Source organism: Xenopus laevis, chromosome 5L (assembly GCF_017654675.1).
Source record: "Xenopus laevis strain J_2021 chromosome 5L, Xenopus_laevis_v10.1, whole genome shotgun sequence".
Taxonomy (NCBI): Eukaryota; Metazoa; Chordata; class Amphibia; order Anura; family Pipidae; genus Xenopus; species Xenopus laevis.
Window position 1 is genome coordinate 53,958,786 of NC_054379.1, and position 22,939 is coordinate 53,981,724.

The following is a 22,939-nucleotide window of genomic DNA, read 5'->3' on the forward strand; positions in this document are numbered from 1 at the left end:
CATTGGGAAGATTCATTTGTGCACGGGTACATCGCTAAATACGAGGTAAAAATTGCATCTGTATACATTCCCCCTCCTTATAAGGATGACATAGTGACTCAATTAGCAGAGTTTCAGGGGTCCCACCCCAGAGCATACTTGATTGCAATGGGAGACTACAACACAGTGCTGAACCCCGAACTAGACAGATGACACAAAAAGGGAAAAACACACAAATTTCAATAACCTAGTGAGCTCCCTGGGATTGGTGGAAGCCTGGAGGCATACACACCCTGTAACCCAACATTACTCTTGTTTCTCAGCCTCAAACTTAACCATGTCCAGAATCGACATGGCCCTGGTGACTCACAAAACTTTACCATTATTAAGCCATATTTCCTATAGAGCGACAGGAGTATCAGATCATACACCACTAGTCTTAAACCTAGAGCTAGCCAGGACTCCACAACCACCAAGATGGTCATTTAATCCCATATAACTAAACCTGTTGAATAACCAATTACAGTTAGACCAGACGATAGCAGAATTTTTCAAGCTGAACCTACTGAGCACAGACCAGCTTACTATATGGGATGCCTTCAAAGCCTATCTAAGAGGCACTCTCAATGCAGAGGTTATTGCTCTAAAAACACAAACTGGAAAAAAAGATGCTAGAGATGGAGAAAGAATTGGTGGAACACCCCACAGCAGCATCAGCAGAGCAGCTGAAAACTATACAAGAACAGTACGCTAAGCTAATGCATGACATAGCGCAGCATAAGCACCTGTTCTCCAAAGCAAGGGTGTTTGAGCAGGGGGAACGGGCAGGGAAACAAGTTTCATATGTGGCGTCTGCACAAAACCCACCTACGGCAACCACAAAAATGCACAAGGTGCATTAACTACAGACCCAGACGAGATCAAACAGACACTTATGCAATTCTATTCCTTGCTATACTCCTCCCAACTGCCTGAGGCAGTAAGCTTTATATACACCTTCTTAGATAGCATCACGCTTCCTGCACTACCACAGGAATATAGTCAGTTCTTAGAAGCAGAAATAACAATGGAAGAAATTACAGAAACTATTAACTCCTTTCCCATGGGCAAGGCAGCAGGTGCTGATGGGATCCCCATAGAATTATTAGTCACACCAAAGTAATAGCCCCTAAGCTACTATCAGTATATCAATTTGCTGCAACCCAAAGGCGACTGCCAACCTCAATGTATGAGGCCACCATAGTCCTAATAGGGAAACCTGGAAAAAGACCCCACACTCCCTGAATCATACAGACCCATCTCCTTACTGAATGCAGACGTAAAAATTTTAGCAAAAATTCTGGCTTGCAGACTACGAAAAGTCATCACCCTGATGGTTAAGCCTGACCAAACAGGATTCATACCAAACAAAATGACAGCCCACAATATCAGAAGGTTATTCATTAACCTGTCCCTTAAAACAGATGGACCAGAAACCAGAGCAGTGTCTGCGCTAGACATAGCAAAGGCCTTTGATACGGTTGAATGGCCGTATCTGTGGAAAACCCTGGAGAGGTTCAACATAGGCCCTCACTTTACCACACTTGTCTGCCTTTTATATACAGCCCCCTCCGCATCTATTAGAATAAATGATGGGAATACCTCCTCCTACAATGTAAACAGGGGCACCCGCCAGGGCTGTCCCCTGTCCCCACTCCTGTTTGCTCTCACTATAGAGCCATTTGCCCAGGCCATAAGAGAAAATCCATAGATAAAGGGTTTCCAAGTGGGTAAAATACATGAAAAAGTACAATTGTACGCTGATGACACATTAATATACCTGTGAGACAGGGGAAATTCCCTACAGCAGCTAATAACAGTCACCCAGAAATTCGGGGAAATAGCAGTACTAAAGACCAGTATAACAAAATCAGTACTGTTTTTGGTGGACCCTCTAGGCCCAGGAGACAACCAGATTGTCCATTTGAGGGTGGTGGATTGGTTTAAGTATCTTGGTATAATGGTATCACTATCAATGCACAGATACTTGGACTTAAATGTTACCCCCACTACTTAAGATGGTCACTGAAAAAGTGTAAAGCGTGGGATAATTTACCGGTAGGTCAAGCCAGAAAGATATGCTTGATTAAATGATACCCCCACAATGCTAGATGACCAAACAGATCAACCACTATATAAGTTGTGGAGAGCCATCACTCCAGATAGGTCAGAGCCAATACACGCCCTATTAGCTTGCGGCTTCACTACAAATAACGAGATTGTAAATATGTGTAACAAAATTTGGTACAAAGCCCAGATGTTAACAGGGGACCAATGCCTACATCCTAGCACCCCAATATGGGGTAATAAACTCTTCCTCAAGCTTGCAAGAATGACCCCTCCAGCTGAATGGGCAACCACAGATAAATTAATCCTGGAGAATGTGTGGTTGGGTGACCGAATGATCTCATTTATTGACCTGAAAGCCCAACAGGGCCTCTCAAACACACAATGGTTAACCTACCACGCAATCAGTGCAACATTGAAGATGTATAACGGGAAAAAGCCAATAGTGATAGGGCACACAAAAGTTACGCAAGAGGTATTGAGTACAAAATCCAAAGGTAAAATATCCCAGGTGTACAAACTATTAATGGGTGGGAAGCTGGGAAAAGTCCCACTTAAGTGCAAGGCCAGTTGGATCTTGAACAACTTACAGAATACCAATGGGAGAGAGCTCTCAAAGCACCCAACCTGGTATCAGTTTCCCCAAAATATAGACTCATGCATCTATACGTGATTCATAGAGCCTACTACACGAGGCATAGACTGCACAAGATGTAGCCACAGGTGTAAGGTTAATGTGGGAACATTAATACATGCAGTATGGGATTGCCTGGTGATAACGGAGTTCTGGGAGAAGGTACTAGCAAAACTGTCAACCTGTATGGAAATGGAACGTCCGAAGGACCCTAAGTTATTTATTCTGAGTATTATCCCTGAAGCAATCACATTACACACGATTAAGATGTTCCTGTCACAGGCGCTATTTATGGCCCCTAGACAAATCACCCTGAAGTGGAAACACAACACTTCTCCTAGCTACTAGCTGGGCAACCTCTATGTCCAAGCAATGTGAGTTAGAAAAGCACATGTGCACCCAATCAGGACGAATGGAAAAATATACTGCTATTTGGATGGTATGGCTAGCATGCATCAAGGATTAGGTGTCGAAAGGAAGTGGGAACTACACGGCCCCACAACAGGGTCAAAAATGCACAAAGACAGGCAGAACCCCGCTGCAGTTGGGTGGCAGACACAGAGAGAGAAAAGGAAGGAAATACTTATATGAACCCAATCCACATGTGCCAGTTGTAATACTGTATAAGTACAATGATAATTTATATACAACACTGTCTACATATGTAAACCCATGAACACTGTATTTGAATACTGTATGTATGATCTTTTTTTTTTTTTTGTTAATAAACCTTGTCTGAATTAAAAAAAAAATAGAGAAGTTGAATCAAAAAAAAAGTCCAGATAGGCATATAAAGGATACTTACAATATTCTTTAAGAGCATTTTAAGGTTAAGGTTTTCAGTTGTGTAAATTGAAAAAATGAAACTGCCAGAAATAATTACAAAATTTTCTGGTTTTGTGGCTGCAGAAATGCTGATGTCTTTGTCTGGATATACACAGTAATGTGGTTTGGAAATACTATTAGTAACTGGGCCAGCAATTAAGAATTAACATCAGCTAGTAATGGATTTAATTTTAGATATGTATAAACCATTTCCCATCCTGAGGGAAGGTCAATCAAGGATGTGTTATTTTGGTACATATTGGAAACTCACTTATATGAGGTTCCACCAAGCTCTTCAGAGACTTTGATGAAAGGACAAAATGATTAATTTCAATGCTGAAGTGCAGCACTCTCTGTCAGAGACCTTGATTGCAGACACACTTACCAAGCCATTACCCAGAAAGTGTCATGTGGATGTCATCAATGTAATGAACTTTGTTATATAATCCTCATACTACTTAGATATTTAATCTATACAAAAACATACATTTCATTGCAGTTAAAGTTTTAGTTGCGCTCAGAATATCTACAGGGATGGGATATCTACTGGGAAGGGGTTCTGGGCAGTATGAGAAGAAAATTACTGTGAAGTGCCTTATTGTTTTATATCTTGAGCACTTTCAACTATGACCTTCACTTCTTTTTAACTCCTTTAGCTTCATATTTGTCGTATTTGTAATTTCTACCACTTTTTTATTTCTCTGTGTTTATTAAATTGCAGTAAATAAAAACATAAACTATAAAACAATGCCATATATGATCCAGCATTTCATGGCCAGTTTATGGCTACTACTCTCATCTGTGACATCATCTACACAAGCACAGCATGTATTGACCAACACTTCCTCTTCTTATATTAGACCAGAGGCACAGGGCATGCACATGCCATAGACACTAATATAGGCTATAAACAAAAAGATATCACAAAGCTGCAGGAGATAAGAACATTCATACCTGTCCTGAAATGACGTGCTTTTATCAGTATATCAACTACTTGGATTTGTATGAAACCCTTTTCTAAAACCATTTGTTGATGCTAAGGGTGCTTTCTTCAGACAGCATGAGCACAAACATGCATATTCCGTCTTTCATAATATACCAGTTTTTATTTGTAGGTAAATGTAATGCATTTGAACACCAGTTACCATTCTTTGCAGAACATGTCATAAGCCTTTTTTATTTATAAACCTGTGTTTTGAATCCACATGACTGTGAGCTGCCTTTGTGACTCTTTTTGCGATTCTTTTATCGTAAATGGCAGGTTTATACGTCTGTTGTAAAACCCTTCTTTTATTCTCAATAGCTTCTAGTTGAAATGGCTGAAATAGTTTGGACATTCCTATTGTACAGGTATGAGAAATGCCTTAAACTCCATTTTATCCAAATAATCAAAATTTTTAAAAATGATTTCCTTTTTTTCTGTAATAATAAAACAGTACCTTGTACTTGATCCAAACTAAGCTATAATTAGTCCCTATTAGAAGCAAAACCATTCTATTTGGGTTTATTTAATGCTACATGATTTTCTAGTAGACATAAGGTATGAAGATCCAAATTACAGACAAGATCTGTTATCCAGAAAATAGGTCCTGAGCATTCTAGACAACAGGTCCCATACCTGTCCATTATTTTAATTTCTAATTAAAAAGAGAATAATAGATATTTACAAAAGAGCTTCATTTGCTCAGCAGTATATGAAAGCTACAGCCCACTGCAACTACTGCCACAAAGTGAGCTCAGGTCATATGTGGATTGGATACATAAATGCACAGCACCGGATTTGCTGGGCGGGTGCCCTTAGGCCATGCGGTCCTAGCGCCCACCCGCATTGCCTCACGCAGGTGCAAGTGCGCTGGTGCGCAAGTGCCGGACCATTGGGGAGCAGCGTGTCCCCAGTGCTTCCCATAGAGTGGCTGGGCGGCATACCACCCCGCAAAATATGCCGCGCTAGGCCCAGGCCTATGTGGCCTTGCCACAAATCCGGGGCTGTAATTACAGATAGGTCAGAACTGACATAACTGATAATGTGAAATATGTTTTAAAAATGCTTTAATTTTTTTTAAGTCCTGGCTGGCAGCAGATTCTCCTGACTTAAGAATACTGTCTGTTGAATATGACACACAGCTCAGTGACTGGAAATCCAGATGCCCTGCAGACAATAACCGGTAAGCATAAATATGTGGGTTTTGATGAACGCAAATGGTATATCTCCCACAGTCCTGATTTACAGTGCTTAAAGGGGTTTAGGTTAGTTTGAGAACATGCCTCAGTATAACTTGACATTGCCAGTGTGGGTCCTTGACATGACGAAATACACCCTCTCCAGTTTGAAATTTTACCAGCTGTCTGGTTGCTAAGGTCCAGTTTACCATAGCAGCCAGGCGGCGATTTGCCCAGAAGTTTGCCTTAAAATGTAATTTTTATGAGAAAAGTAAATGTACAGGTATCATGTATATCTATGTTCAACATTTGTGAGGCATTGGGCAAGTAGAGGAAGTTTGATGTGGAGACATGTATGGTTCATGTCACTAAATCATATTGTAATTTATGAAAAATCTGGAACTTATTCAATGGCTTTTAATGCACGGCAAACTTATATATCGGGTGCCGAATTTCCAGGATGATTGCGGTCACCCTTCCTGCTATCGATAGATGATCTTTTTCAAAAGCAGGGAATAACTAGAAATGTCTGTATATGCTTTTTCCACCTTTTTTCTGTTTTAGAAAATCATTGGATTATAGAAGCATAACTCTTCTTAAAAAGCTTAAGGATGCTGGTGTTGGCAAACGGCCTATAATATGGGTTTCACATAGTATGGGAGGTACGTTATTTTTTATAAAATGTGTTTTTTTTGTATAACATTTTTTGTTTGTTTTAGAACTAAAGGCTAAAGAGTACATAACATATCAGTAAGTAGTAACAAACAGGAGAAGTTGGCTACAGTTCATAGGCTAAGATGGACATCCTGTAGTTGTGCTACATAAAGAACGAGCCATTATTTCATTACAGGGGTTGTTCATCTTTGATAGTATGATGTAGAGATTTAAATTCTGAGACAATTTGCAATTGGTTTTCATTTTTTATTATTTGTTGTTTTTGGGTTATTTCGCTTTTTATGCGGCAGCTCTCCAGTTTGCAATTTGAGCCATCTGGTTGCTAAGGTCCAAATTACCCCTTGCAACCATGCATTGATTTGAATAAGAGACTGAAATATAATAGGAGTGAGCCTGAACAGAAAGATAAGTAATCAGAACTAACAATAACAATAAATGTGTAGCCTTACAGAGCATTTGATGTTTAGATGAGGTCAGTGACCCCTATTTGCAAGTCAGAAGAAAAAAACTATAAAAAATAAATAATGAAGACCAATTGAAAAGTTTCTTAGAATTAGCCATTCTATAATATACTAAAAGTTACCGTAAATGTGAACCACCCCTTTTTTTACTAAATTTCATCCTAATTAAATTGGCCTTCATTGTCCAGAGCAGTGCTGTCCAACTGCTGGCCCGCAACCCCACCTTGCGCGGCCCCTTACATGAAGTCTGCCTGCCGTGACTGTTTACCTTGTGCAAGCTTTAATATGTATCACTACAGAGTAAACTGTTTTCACATATATGACTTATTTAACCCCTCTTTTAACCCAATCCTTCTCCCTGTCCAGAGTGTGTCTTTAAATATGGGTCCTTTTTGCTTACAATGTACGTAGGTATACAGCTGAGACCTGACCAGAGGAGCTGGCTCTGTGTATACATAGCGCAGTTAACTTAATGTTGTTACTTTAGGTTTGTTGGTAAAAAAGATGCTTCTGAAGGCTTCACAGGATGAAGACATGAAGGATCTGGTCAATAACACAAGAGGGGTGGCATTCTTCAGCGTTCCTCACCATGGATCTCGGCTGGCTGAGTACTCTATCAATGCTAGACTGTTTCTTTTTCCATCTATAGAGGTCAAGGAACTTAGTAAGGGTGAGTAATATAGTATTAAATGATTGCTCTACATCACCAAAATGGATTACTGGATTATATGCTTTAAATATTGGTGGGAAAAAATGCTATATATGTATGTATATGTGTATATATATATATATATGTATGTATATGTGTGTGTGTGTGTATATATATATATATATATATATATATATATATATATATATATATATATATATATATATATATATATATATATATATATATATAAAACAAACAAGGGAAAGTTGTGCTCACCACTATTTTTTAAAACCATTAGGCGGGGGTGCAATGAGGGTGACCACAAAATACATATATTCAACTACAAGAGGTCCTCTGCACTCAACCCATTATCAATATATTTAAGACAGCGACATTTTGTGCATACTGCTACTAAAAAATGCCTTACCCTTTAAACAACACAGGGATTGTTTGTCCATATATTGCAATATATTTAAGCTGGCCAACTACGTCAAAGTCATCCCATATCTGGCCAGTCCTACGCTTAATTTTCATCTGATTCATTAAGAATTCAATTGCTTAATTATACATTTTACAAAGGGACTAAGTTTTACCTGCAACTCACTAGCTGCTTTCAAAGTAAAACTCCCAAACTTGGCTGCCCTTTTATTAGACACCAGTGGGATCACCTGACTATAGCTGGGAGGGGTGGGAGCTACAACATGGAGCTGGTCACTGCTCCTGTATAACTATAACAAACAAGGGAAAGTTGTGCTCACCACTATTTTTTAAAACCATTAGGCGGGGGTGCAATGAGGGTGTGACCACAAAATACATATAGACAATTACAAGAGGTCCTCTGCACTCAACCCATTATCAATATATTTAAGACAGAGACATTTTGTGCATACTGCTACTGAAAAATGCCTTACCCTTTAAACAAAACAGGGATTGTTTGTCCATATATTGCAATATATTTAAGCTGGCCAACTACGTCAGTCATCCCATATCTGGCCAGTCCTATGATCTTAAGAATTCATTAAGAATTCTATAGTTTCATTTCAGTATAATGAAACTATAGAATTCTTAATGAATCAGATGAAAATTGCTGAGGACTCTTGTAATTGTCTATATATATATATATATACAGTATATATATGTATTTATATATATATCTATATATATATCTATATATATATCTATATCTATATCTATATATATATATATATATATATATATATATATATATATATATATATATATATATATATATATATATATATATATATATATATATATATATAAATAAAGAAGAGTGGGCCTGGTGCACCCAGAGAACTAGGTCACTGCCCAGGTGCTGGAACAAACAATAGTACAATCAATGAAGAAAAGAGTCCGCACTCATGGGTCTTTGTGATGCAAAAAACTTCTTAGTGTTTATTCGACGTTTCGGCTCCTAAACTTTTTGCATCGCAAAGACCCATGAGTGCGGACTCTTTTCTTCATTATATATATATATATATATATATATATATATATATATATATATATATATATATGTAAACAATCCTGTACTACATATACCTTTTTATTAATAAAGAGGAAAAATAGAATTGCTATTCCATACCTGTGACCTATTCTGTGTACATTTTAAAATCTGTGCATATTTTCTTCATTGTGATTTCTTACTTATTGCCTCTTTTAAATCTTGAAAGCAGTGTAAAGTAGTAGTGGCCACAGAGAAACACAAAACAAAGGATGCCTACCAATGAAAAACAGTAGTGTAGCCCCTGTATACTGCTAATACTGTATAGTTAAAGGGCCTTGATCAATAGAGCATACAATGTTGAAGCTGGTAAGAGACAAAAGTGTGGGAATGGTTTATTTTACACATTTTGAAAATAATGGGTTTTTGTTTCCCGTAAGATTCTCCTGAACTTAAAAAGCTAAATGATGAATTCCTCCAATTTTCCGAAAACAAGGATTTTAAAGTCATAAGTTTTGCAGAATTGTCACCAACGCAGGTGGGCCATATGATGAAACTACACATTGTGCCAGTAGAATCAGCAGGTATGTGATTTCTTATTTATATTCACATGTATTTATTAAAAAAAGATCTAATAACAATTTTAACCTGCCTAACTGCTAGTTGATGCCTCAGAGGGGGAAAAATTCCTTCCTGACTCAAAAATGGCGGACTAGTCCCTGGATCAAATTGTACAAAGAGCTATTTTCCATAACCCTGTATTCCCTCACTTGCTAAAAAGCCATCCAACCTTTTTAAAGCTATCTAATGTGTTAGCCTATAAAACTGATTCAGGGAGAGAATTCCTCATCTTCACAGCTCTCACTGTAAAAAAAACCCTTTAGAATATTAAGGCGCAACCTCTTTTCTTCTAATCGGAATGGGTGTTCTTGTGTTAGCTGGAAAGACCTACTGGTAAATAAAGCATTAGAGAGATTATTATATGATCCCCTTATATATTTATAAATAGTTATCATACCCCCCTTAAAGGGATACTGTCATGGGAACAAAACATTTTTTCAAAATGCATCAGTTAATAGTGCTGCTCCAGCAGAATTCTGCACTGAAATCCATTTCTCAAAAGAGCAGATTTTTTTTATGTTCAATTTTGAAATCTGACATGGGGCTAGACATATTGTCTAGCCCCATGGTTCAGTGCAGAATTCTGCTGGAGTAACACTATTAACTGATGCGTTTTGAAAAAAACATGTTTTCCGATGACAGGATCCCTTTAAGCACCTCTTCTCCAGCGTGAACAATCACAACTTGGCCAGTCTTTCCTCATAGCTAATATTTTCCATACCTTTTAACAGCTTGGTTGCCCTTCTGCCTACTGGAGACCAAAACTGTACGGTATATTCTAGATGGGCCTTACCAGTGCTCTATACAGTGAAAGAATGACCCCTTCCTGTTGTTAATTAATGCCCCTTTTAATACAGCTCAAGACATTATTTGCTCTTGATGCTGCTGACTGGCATTGCTTGCTACAACCAAGTTTATTATCTACAAGGACTCCAATGCCCTTTTCCATAATGGATTTGCCTAGTGCAGTCCCATTAAGGGTATAAGTGGCTTGGATATTTTTACATCCCAGGTGTATGAATTTACATTTCTCAACATTGAATCTCATTTGCCACTTAGCTGCCCAGATTGCCAGTTTGTCAAGATCGTGTTGCAAGGATGCCACATCCTGGATGGAATTAATTGGGCTGGATAGTTTTGTGTTATCTGCAAACGCTGATACATTACTTACAATACCCTCCCCTAAGTCATTAATGAACAAGTAAAATAAAAGTGGACCCAATACAGAGCCCTGAGGGACCCCACTAAGAACCTTACTCCAAAATCAGACTCTGGTGTTTTCAGTCAGTGGGATGATAATCAGGTGTTAGTTAGAGACGCTGTTTTATTTAATGAAAGGAGATCCATCAAAGCCTTATTATGCATACATCACATTTGTGGATGTGTATCATGGCTCATACAAAGTTGGTGTCTGAGGACCTCAGAAAAAGAGTTGTTTATGCCCATAAAGCTGGAAAAGGTTACAGGATCAACAGTCCAATCAGACCACTTTGTGTACAAATGGAGGAAATTCAAGACCATTGTTGCCCTACCCAGAAGTGGTCGACTATCAAAGATAATTCCAACTGCAAAATGTCTAATAGTCCAAGGGGTTACAAAGGAACCCAGGGTGATATTCTTCTTTACCAAAGAATGGTTAATGAAGAATAAAGTGATTGTTTTGGAATAGGCAAGTCAAAGTCATGATATTAATCCAATTGAAATGTTGTGGAAAGACCTAAAGTGAACAGGTTCATATAAGGAAACCCACCAACATCAACAAGAGCTGAAGCTGTTCTGTTTGGAAGAATGGGCTAAAATTCCTCCAATCCAATTTGCAGGACTGATCAACAGTTACATAGTAACATAGTAAGTTAGGTTGAAAAAAGACACACGTCCATCAATAATTTTTTTTTAACCTTCCTAACTGCTAGTTGATCCAAAAGAAGGCAAAAAAACACGCATCTGAAGCCTCTCCAATTTGCCTCAGAGGGGGAAAATTCCTTCCTGACTCAAAAATGGCGGACTAGTCCCTGGATCAAATTGTACAAAGAGCTATTTTCCATAACCCTGTATTCCCTCACTTGCTAAAAAGCCATCCAACCTTTTTAAAGCTATCTAATGTGTTAGCCTATAAAACTGATTCAGGGAGAGAATTCCTCATCGTCACAGCTCTCACTGTAAAAAAAACCCTTTCGAATATTAAGGCGCAACCTCTTTTCTTCTAATCGGAATGGGTGTTCTTGTGTTAGCTGGAAAGACCTACTGGTAAATAAAGCATTAGAGAGATTATTATATGATCCCCTTATATATTTATTAATAGCTATCATAACCCCCTTAAAGGGATACTGTCATGGGAAAAAAACATTTTTTAAAAATGCATCAGTTAATAGTGCTGCTCCAGCAGAATTCTGCACTGAAATCCATTTCTCAAAAGAGCAGATTTTTTTATATTCAATTTTGAAATCTGACATGGGGCTAGACATATTGTCAATTTCCCAGCTGCCCCAAGTCATGTGACTTGTGCTCTGATAAACTTCAATCACTCTTTACTGCTGTACTGGAAGTTGGAGTGATATCACCCCCTCCCTTTTCCACCCAACAGCCAAACAAAAGAACAATGGGAAGGTAACCAGATAGCAGCTCCCTAACACAAGATAACAGCTGCCTGGTAGATCTAAGAACAACACTCAATAGTAAAAACTCATGTCTCACTGAGACACATTCAGTTACATTGAGAAGGAAAAACAGCAGTCTGCCAGAAAGCATTTCTCTCCTAAAGTGCAGGCACAAGTCACATGACCAGTGGCAGCTGGGAAATTGACAAAATGTCTAGCCCCATGTCAGATTTCAAAATTGAATATAAAAAAAATCTGTTTGCTTTTTTGAGAAATGGATTTCAGTGCAGAATTCTGCTGGAGTAGCACTATTAACTGATGCGTTTTGAAAAAAACGTTTTCCGATGACAGGATCCCTTTAAGCACCTCTTCTCCAGCGTGAACAATCACAACTTGGCCAGTCTTTCCTCATAGCTAATATTTTCCATACCTTTTAACAGCTTAGTTGCCCTTCTGCCTACTGGAGACCAAAACTGTACGGTATATTCTAGATGGGGCCTTACCAGTGCTCTATACAGTGAAAGAATGACCCCTTCCTGTTGTTAATTAATGCCCCTTTTAATACAGCTCAAGACATTATTTGCTCTTGATGCTGCTGACTAGCATTGCTTGCTACAACCAAGTTTATTATCTACAAGGACTCCAATGCCCTTTTCCATAATGGATTTGCCTAGTGCAGTCCCATTAAGGGTATAAGTGGCTTGGATATTTTTACATCCCAGGTGTATGAATTTACATTTCTCAACATTGAATCTCATTTGCCACTTAGCTGCCCAGATTGCCAGTTTGTCAAGATCGTGTTGCAAGGATGCCACATCCTGGATGGAATTAATTGAGCTGGATAGTTTTGTGTCATCTGCAAACGCTGATACATTACTTACAATACCCTCCCCTAAGTCATTAATGAACAAGTAAAATAAAAGTGCACCCAATACAGAGCCCTGAGGGACCCCACTAAGAACCTTACTCCAAATAGAGAATGTACCATTAACAACCACCCTATGTACCCGATCCTGTAGCTAGTTTTCTATCCATGTGCAAACGACTTTATTAAGCCCAACAGACCTTAGTTTAGAAAGCAGTCGTTTGTGGGGCACGGTATCAAATGCTTTGGCAAAATCCAAATAGATCTACTGCCCCCCCACTGTCCAATATCTTACTTACCTCATCATAAAAAGCAATCAAATTTGTCTGACATGACCTATCCTTGATAAAGCCATGCTGATTGCTGCTCATAATGCCATTCACTAGGACAACTTTTTGAATGTGATCCCTTATCAAGCCTTCAAATAATTTGCCCACCCCAGGTGTCAAACTTACTGGCCTATAATTGCCAGGCTGACATCGTAAATCCATTTTTAAATATTGGAATGACATCAGATTTTTTCCAATCTATAGGTACTATACCAGATGAAAGTGAGTCTGAGAAAATCAGAAGTAGGGTCGGTCTAAAACTGAGCTAAACTCTCTTAAAACCCGGATGTTTATTTCATCTGGCCCTGGTGCCTTATTTACAATCATTTTAGTTGCAGTTATTGCTGCACAAGGGAGTAACATCAAATACTGAGTAAAAGTAAAATACTGATTTACTTACTTTTGCCACAACCAGAAATGTTGTTGGATAATTTTTTTTCAATAAATACATGACCAAATATAATAATTTTTGTTTCATTTGTTTAAGTAGGTTTTCTTCATATGCTTTTAGGACTTTGAAAATCAGATAATGTTTTAAGTCACACACAAATTAAAATATAGAAAATTTTAAAGGGTTCACACTTTCATGTATGTGATTTATGTAGTGAATTGTTTGTAAGCTACAATCACCTGACAATGCCCCCCGCAAGTTACAAAAGCCATTAAGCACCTGACATTGTCCAATGTGCCAGTTTTTTCATATCACTTTTTGTGACAACCTAGTCCACTTTACATTATCTTGACTATAGTTCCTTTGTTGTCTTGATTTTCACGTTATACATTTTAGAAATCATAACTTTTTATACTGTTGGTACCATAGTAGGAATTTTCCAGGTTATCAGTATTTAAAGGAGAACTAAAGCTTAACTAAAAAAGTAGGCGAGAAATGTTGTACATTATGTTTTAGGCTTCTGTACCAGCCCAATGCAACCACAGCCCTTTAGCCGTGAAGATCTATGTCTCCAAAGATGCCCCAGTAGTAAATTTCTTTTCTGCTGATTCACTGCGCATGTGCTGCTGTCACTTACTGAGCTTAGAGACACACTCACAATATACAGTACAAATAGAATATAAATGTCTCAGTATAAGTCTGAGTAGTAATTAATACAGATAACTACTACATGGCAGCTCAGAAACCAGCACAATAAGCATCAGAATTTAATAATCTGCCCTGTAGCATCAGTTTAAATTACAGGCCAACATTATTTGCTGCTTTATAATTTGTAACAACCCCTAAGCTTAGCTTCTCAACAGCTGCTCAGAGCCCACTGAGCATTTCGCAGAGACTTTCCAAAGTGGTGACCCCCAGTGACAAGTTTGAAGTCCTGGATTATTTTTGCATATGAGAAGCTGAAACTTCAGGCTGCTGCAATAAATTCAATATATAAAACATGGCATTTTAGTTTAATTTTTAGGGTTTAACCATGCTCTGTAGTGAAAAAAATCATGAAACATTCTGTGATGTTTGACCACTTTGTTTTTATACACCAAGCTAATGCCAGGCAGTTTTTCCACATATTTATATCAAAACATATTAACGGCTCAGGTTTATATTTATGTCAAATGAATTTACTGCATGTACATGATGATGATTTTATTTTGCATTGTTTCAGATTTGGGCATCGGTACACTGATTCCTGTGGGTGTAAACCATCTCAACATCTGCAAACCGAAAAGCAAAGATTCCTTTATTTACCAGTGTACTTTTCAGTTTATCCATGATGCACTGGAAGCCAACACAGAAAAGCAATGACCACTTTATAGTTTCACTTGTGCTTTATAGTAAATAATCTTCACTTGCACTTGAACCTCTCCAATCTGCTATAGTGATGCATACCATATTTGATTATGTAAAATTATGGTATATGATGCAACTGTAAATAGAAATGTCACAAACGAAAATAAACCTGAAAAATATTTTTTGAAGTTATCTTTTTTTTGTACTGTCAAGATATAACAAGTTGCACCTTGTCAAAATCTAATTTCCTTTTTTTGCTCCAGTGTGGTAACTACTAAAAAAGAGCTCAAATAGTTGCTTCATACAGAAAAGGTAGATGGTGGGTGGCAACGCATGGACATTATTATAGATAGCCAAATACACACCGAATAGCAAATGCTCACCATATAACAAATGCTCAGAAACAATGACAATACATTTGCAGTTGACCCCATTTGAACTCTAGTAAGAGTTGGAAGAAAAAGGCAAATAAACTATAAACAATAAATAATTAAGACTAATTGAAAAGTTGCTTAGAAATTAGTAATTCTATAACATACTAAAAGGTAACGTAAAGGTGAACCACCCCTTTTACCAACATCTATCAGCGGTGGGAGCCTATACAGAAGGGCATTTAAAACCACTGTAAAAAAAAAAAAAAAAAAGGATTAACTAAACTATATATACCTAGAATCATATCCTTAAAGGGACTATATGTAAAATGATGCATAAAAACCTAGTACTGTAATGGTACTTGCCTGCATAAACAATTAAAATCACAAACCAGTACTATATCCAGGCACCTGCCTCAAATTAACAACTACACTTTATTTATTTTCTTTTTTTTTAAAAGGGTGGTTCGCCTTAACGTTAACTTTTTAGTATGTTATAGACTGGCCAATTCTAAGCAACTTTTCAATTGGTCTTCATTATTTATTTTTTATAGTTTTTTTCATTATTTGCCTTTCTCTTCTGACCCTTTACAGGTTTAAAACAGGGGTCACTGACTCCATCTAAAAACTAATGCTCTGTAAGACAACACATTTGTTGTTACCCTGATGTCCTGCCCAGACCGAAGGGTAAGACCCACATTACCCTGCCTAGCTCTGCCTCTCCCTGCCAGGGCCCGGGAAATTCATTGGCCAATCACAACCCTTCCCTAACATGTAGGGGAAGGGGTGTCCTTCCTAGCCCAGTCAAGCCCTGCATCCCTAAACTGTGCTATGGGTCACTCATTGCAACTTTGTTCTAACTAGAAAATGTTAATTTTATTTGCACTCTTTGCAAGCTATCTTTCTGCTTGTTCTCTATTCAAGTACAAATTGTATGTTCAAGACCAGTTTTGCTTTATTATGGAATTTGTGTGTGGTCTTCTGGTAAATGCTTTAGCAGTATCTTAGTAAATTCACTGCAACCTCATGTTCTAGGTTTCTGCTCAGTTCCTTGCAGGCCCGGGTGCTCCTAGGCTGCACCTTCCCACCCACATCACATATGCCAGAGCACTGTGGATTTTGCATATACCAGTTAATCTGCGTGGCCTAACCACAAACCCGGGACTGGTTCATAATAGAAAGTTTTCTGTGCATAAAGACATGCTAGCTGATACAGTGCATTGCATACTTAACACTTTGAAGGTGCAAATATTTTTAGGGGAAAACAAAAGTTATATTTATTGGTGGAATAATTATTCATCTGTCAGGGTCGCTACTTGGTGGAACCACCTTTGATTGAACCACCTATAGCTCTTTTTTTTTGGGGATTAATCTCTACCACTTTTGCTCATTTGCCAAAAGTTCTGGGCAGAATCGCTGACTTTCTGTCAAGTTTCATGGAGATCTTGGTGAAAAGCATCTATCAAATCATGCCACAGGTTCTCAGTTGGCTTTGATTGGGCCAGTCTAAGACATTTAGGTTTTTGGTTTTAAACAACCCCAGTCTGCCTACCTCTAGTTCCGGCCCTGTACCCACATTGTGTCATTAGGGGTGCTGTCCTGTTGTTCGGTGGCTATTTTCCAAAGTAGCAAGTCTCTTGCTTACCAAAACAGGTTTTCGTCTAGAATTGCCCTGTATTTAGTTCCGTTTAATTTGCACTTAATCCCGGCCAGTTTCTTAGTCCCTGCTAGTAGCATTTCCAAAACGTGATACTCCCAGGAACAGTAACATCCAAAAAATAAAAGTGTTTTAAAGTAATGAAAATAAAATGCAGCGTTTCCCTGCACTGGTAAAACTGCTGTGTTTGCTTCAGAAACATTAGTTTTGTTTAGAAAAAAGAAAAGGAGAACTCTTAAATCACAACCAAAAAAAAAAAAAGATCTCAGTAGTTACAATCGGGGGCTGACAACCATCAGAAGGTCAGTGCTCAGAAAAAATATTATTAAAAATAGGAAAGTACCCCGTTTGTAACGATTAAATTAATGACTAGCAATAGATCAATTCCCTTAGGTTAGAATAAATTCTAATAAATTCATTCATCAACCAATTAATTCCCCAGCCAATTCATGAATATTAGATATAAATATAAGGTGCCAATTAGTGCATCTATCCAATAGGTGTTACCCAATTAATAACCTTCAATTCATAAACAATTCATGATTGAGCTCGAATAAATTAAGTTAAAAATTACCAAAGTTCATTTAAAAAGTGCAATTAGTTTGGACAAGGTGCTTATAATTAAATGAGTTGATGTTCTAAAAAAACAAATTAAACTAGAATAGTAAAGTGCCAGGCATTTAAATATCCAATACACTACTAGAAAAATAAATTAATTCAAAAAGATCTAAATAGATTTAAATTATGACCAGAATTGGGTAAGGGCTAAACAAAATGCTACGGTCTTGCAGGAAAGCGAGAGGATATAATGAAAAGCGAGAAGGTGGAGCTGTCCCAAAGCTAGCTGCCTATTAATTTCTAAGACTGGGATACCACAAAGGAGAAGGCAGGACAGGGTAACCGAGACTGTGGCCTTGTATATTAACTTGCCCTGATCTTAATGGAGGCTATGTTAAACCTAATAAGCCACAAATCGTCGGCCCCTTAGAATGGAAAGAAGAATGGATAAGATATAAAGTTGACTGTAGCAACAATGAATAAGCGCGACCCAATTAAAAATAAACCAAAGAAAAGTATTAAAAACCAGTCCGTTTAATTTGCACTTAATCCTGGCCTGTTTCTTAGTCCCTGCTGGTAGCATTTCCAAAACGTGATACTCCCAGGAACAGTAACATCAAAAAAATGAAAGTGTTTTAAAGTAATAAAAATAAAATGCAGAGTTTCCCTGCACTGGTAAAACTGCTGTGTTTGCTTCAGAAACATTAGTTTTGTTTATATAAATAAGCTGTTGTGTAGCAATGGGGGCAGCCATTCAAAGGATAAATGTCTCGGGTTACACAGCAGATAGTAGATAAATTCTGTAGAACATAATGGTGTTATATGTTATCCATTATTTAACCTGTTCCATATAGCCTTTTTTCAATTTCCACCATTGCTACACAGCAGCTTATTTATATGAATTATAGTAGTGTTTCTGAAACAAACAGATCAGTTTTACCAGTGCAGGGCAACAGTACATGATATTTTCATTACTTTAAAACACTTCCACTGTGCCTTTAAAGGGAAGGGATTTCACATGGTGGATACAAAAGTGTTGGTGTTGAGAAAGCAACAGGAATACACACTTCTTTTTAACTGTGTGAGATCACAAAGGGTGTTGTAGAAATATTGTACTATATTATAATATAGTTTTTATTTTTACATTGTTGTCTACTCATGGTTTATTTGGAGAGCTAGATCTCCCTTCAAATTCTCAAGCATATGTTCATAGCTGACCACACACAGACAAATAATGTTGTACAGAATTGTACTATGGATATTGGTTGGTTTGGAGATCAGGCAAACGGCATCTGCCAATGCATGGTGCATAGGCAGATGAGAAAGAGAAGAGGACCTGCAGCTCTTCACTACATGCTGTTCCAATCCAACCAATCAATTGTAACAACAGAAAAGTGGGAATACCATTATCGCCCCTTATACACCTGATTGTCTTTATATGGCCATATAGTTACGTCTCATTTTACTCCACAAAATATTCTGCCAAATGAAAAACCAAATCCTAAATTACATTAGCAATAATAAAAGTGTACCAATTAACTTTTTTTGTGTTGTGTCAAGAGCTTTGAATGACTTTAAAGGGGTTGTTCACCTTTAAATTAACTTTTAGTATGATGTAGAGCAGTGATCCCCAACCGTTGGCTCATGAGCAACATGTTGCTTTCCGACCCCTTGGATGTTGCTCCCAGTGGTCTCAAAGCAGATGCTTATTTTTGAATTTTTGGCTTGGAGACACGTTTTGGTTGCATACCAGACCCTCCTGTAGTTAGTGTTGCCACCTTTTTAAAAATCTTTTACCGGCTGCTGGGGGGCGAGGACACAAAGGAGTGGGCCATGACATCAATAGGGGCAGGCCGTGATGTCAAAAGGGGCGGGGCCATGCCACGGACACCACGGACGCTAGAAGAAGTAAGAGAAAAGGTAAGTTCCAGGGATGTTCCAGGGGATTGGGGGCAGGTTGAGGGCTCCTTTTAATCGTATTACAAATTTAGCGGCAGCTACATTGCCGGTAAATTTGTAATACCGGCCCCGGCCTTGGCCAGTATTTTACCGGCTAGGCCGGTAAAATACCGGCCGGGTGGCAACCCTACCTGTAGTCTGCCAGTTCATATAGGGTCTACTTAATAGCCAATCACAGCCCTTATTTGGTACCCCAGGAACAGGGCCGGCCTTAGGCCTATTGGACCAATTGGGCCCAATAGGGCCCCGCACCTCTGGGGGGGCCCCGCACCACAGGGCAGCACAGATAATATTTCCCTCAGCACATAATGCTGCCTGGCCTGCCCCCAACTTTGAGAGTCCAGCCCATCCCCAAATCCATAGGTCCAGCCCACCCCCAACTCTGATAAGCCAGCCTATCCCCCAACTCCATAGGTCTAGCCTGCCCCCAACTCTCATAGGCCCAGCTTTCTTCCAACCTTGATAGGCCCTGCCTGCCCCCAATCCAACCAAGCCTGCCCCAAACTAATTGGCCCAGTCCACTCTCCTATTTCCTCCCTCTCTCTCTTACCCTGTGTGCCCCTATTATGTGCCCCTATTTCATCCCTCTCACTCTCTTACCTTGTCTGCCCCTTTCCTTTCTATTTTGTACTTTGTCTAGGGGCCCCGCCAACATGGTCCCAATTGGGCCCCACATTTGATAGGATCAGCCGTGCCCAGGAACATTTTTTATGCTTGTGTTTCTCCCCAACTCTTTTAACACTTCAATGTGGCTCACAGGTATAAAAGGTTGGGGACCCCTGATGTAAAGAGTGATATTCTGAGAACATTTACATTTTGTTTTCATTTTTTATTATTTGTGGTTTATGAGTTATTTAGGTTTTTATTCTGCAGCTGTCCAGTTTGCAATTTCAGCAACATGGTTGCTAGGGTCCACATAACCTTAGCAACCATGCATTGACTTAAATAAGGGACTGGAATATAAATTGGAGATACCTAAATAGAAGGATAAGTAATACAAAGTAGCAATAACATACATTTGTAGCCTTACAGAACTTTTGTACAGAGAAAAAGGCAAATAATTAAAAAAATATATTAAAAAAATAAATAATTAAGACCAATTGAAAAGTTGCATAGAATTAGCCATACTATAACATAAATAAAGCTAAAAGTTAATGTAAATGTGAATCACCCCTTTAAGACTGAATCCGGAATTCATTGCAACTTTACCCCAGATGGTTACTAAATTCCCAGCAGCCCCAATAGTTTTGGATACTGCATTTTATTTTTTGCTTGTTTGCTTTTTAATCTCACATTGATGTCTTATACAGGTATGGGATCCATTATCCGGAAACCCGTTATCCAGAAAGTTCTGAATTATGGGAAGGCCATGACTCCATTTTATCCAAATATTCAAAAATGATTTCCTTTTCCAATGTAATAATAAAACAGCATCTTTTACTTGACCCAAACTACGATATAATGAATCCTTATTGGAAGCAAAACCATCCTAATGGATTTATTTAGGGGCATATTTATCAAGGGTCGAATTTCGAACTGAAAAACCTTCGAAATTCTAATTCAAAAAGACCAACCAAAATTAAGTCGAAGTTTTTTTTTTTGGTTGAATAGGTCCATTTTTGATCGAGTAGGTCCATATTCGGCTGAATTTGAATCGTACAAATCGAAGGTATTCGACCAAATTCGATTTGAAGTTTTTCCCCAAAAAAACTTTTCAAAGTCCACCAATTAACTCCAAATAGGTCATAGGAGGCCCCCCTTAGGCTAAAACAGCAATTCGGCAGGTTTTAGATGGAGAATGGTCGAAGTCGAATTTTTAAAGAGACAGTACAGTATTTTTTTCAAATTCACATTGAATTTGGACTATCCTAGTGGAAGAACACAAAAAATAGCTCAAAATTTGAATTTTTTTATTTGAAAATTCACCTCGACCTTTGATAAATCTGCCCTGTAATGTTTACATGATTTTCTAGCAGATTTAAGGCATGAAGATCCGAATTATGGATAGATCCATTATCCGGAAAACTCCATGTCCCGAGCATTCTGGATACCAGGTCCCATTCCTGTACTATTTTTGATTTTGAAAGTGAAATGTCCCCAGCATTGTTTGATTACTGTAAATCTGATGGAGGATTAGGTCAATGCTCGGTTCCCTTTAAAAAACGTGGATTATGGAAGATAACCACCATTTTATCACTAGTGAGAAATCTTAATATATCACTGTCCTTTTGCATTTGTACATAGCTCCATTTGGTGGGGAGATATAAAGGTTATTTCTTTTTTTGACGCAGTGTCCTACATTTTATGTGACAAACTGCTTCACTGAGAGGAGCACTGCACTGCACCTCCACACAAAGCCAGGGGCTAATGGCTCGCGTGCGCACATTGACGGCTCATATAATTCCCACACACTGACAGCTGTGATTTCTATGACACCGAGCAGCTAAAAGCTTCCCAAGCCCAACTGAGCAGTCTTGATAGCTTTGCCTATACATGATGCAAGCGTCGGTCCCACATTCAAATGAATAAATATGTATTTGCAGACTTTGAGCTACTACTAGACAGCCTGAGCCTTTGCTGGGATTCTGTCCAGCCTGTAGTAACAGCAGCAAGCACAGCCTGTCTGCTGGGAGTATGCAGCCAGTTTACATCATGTCTCCTAATACAGTCACACAACAGGAGCTGCCAGAGAGGGAGGGTGGGGGAAGTGACAGACAGCCTGAAGCACTGGGAAGGCTTGGGAAATACAGTCATGTGACCGGGATCACGTGCTCTCTGTAGAGGGGGGAGAGGAGGAGAGAGAGAGGCCCTTGCACAGAAGACACTAGACAAGCAGGGGAGCTTCGTTTCTGCAAAAGGGTAAGGTTCTATACGCTTAACGTGTATTTGTATGAGGTTGTAGCTTTACAATGAATAATATAGAGGTTGAATTGAAATCCGTGTTGGGCAGGTCTGTGGAATGGTGTTAGAGGCAGAGCATGCAGCTAGAATGTGGCAGCAGCAGCAGGCGTATGGAGCTGTGTGTTAGTGTGCAGTGTGTGTGTGTGTATTGATGCATTTCTATGCGCTGCTTCTGTACCGTGCGCTCCCCGTGCATCTCGTACAACGCAGCACCGTCAGACAGTGTCACTAGAGTTGTAGGACCGCGCACGACTGGAGACCAGAAAACACATACATAATAATAATGGTGACTGGGGGAGACCAGATGTATCAGTCTGTATGTTACTAGTGTACTTCCTTCTATTGATGACGTGGGCTGTCATGTTCTAAATTCTATTCGCAAATAG

At 38.6% G+C, this 22,939-nt stretch overlaps 2 protein-coding genes across 3 annotated transcripts in view; both read left to right on the top strand.

Moving 5' to 3' along the window:
- The window catches only part of serac1.L (serine active site containing 1 L homeolog), a 47,862-nt gene extending 32,576 nt beyond the window's left edge, over positions 1-15,286 (top strand). For both annotated transcript variants that reach the window (XM_018263089.2, XM_018263088.2), the window contains exons 13-17: positions 5,609-5,709; positions 6,269-6,366; positions 7,328-7,510; positions 9,398-9,541; positions 14,983-15,286. In XM_018263089.2, coding sequence (XP_018118578.1) covers positions 5,609-5,709; positions 6,269-6,366; positions 7,328-7,510; positions 9,398-9,541; positions 14,983-15,122 — 666 coding nt within the window. In that variant the 3' untranslated portion in view covers positions 15,123-15,286. The remainder of the gene's footprint in view (positions 1-5,608; positions 5,710-6,268; positions 6,367-7,327; positions 7,511-9,397; positions 9,542-14,982) is intronic.
- A 7,066-nt stretch (positions 15,287-22,352) lies between these two features.
- The window catches only part of tulp4.L (TUB like protein 4 L homeolog), a 91,362-nt gene continuing 90,775 nt past the window's right edge, over positions 22,353-22,939 (top strand). Inside the window, exon 1 of the mRNA XM_018263094.2 lies at positions 22,353-22,511. The gene's annotated coding sequence lies outside the window, so the exon portion shown is untranslated. The remainder of the gene's footprint in view (positions 22,512-22,939) is intronic.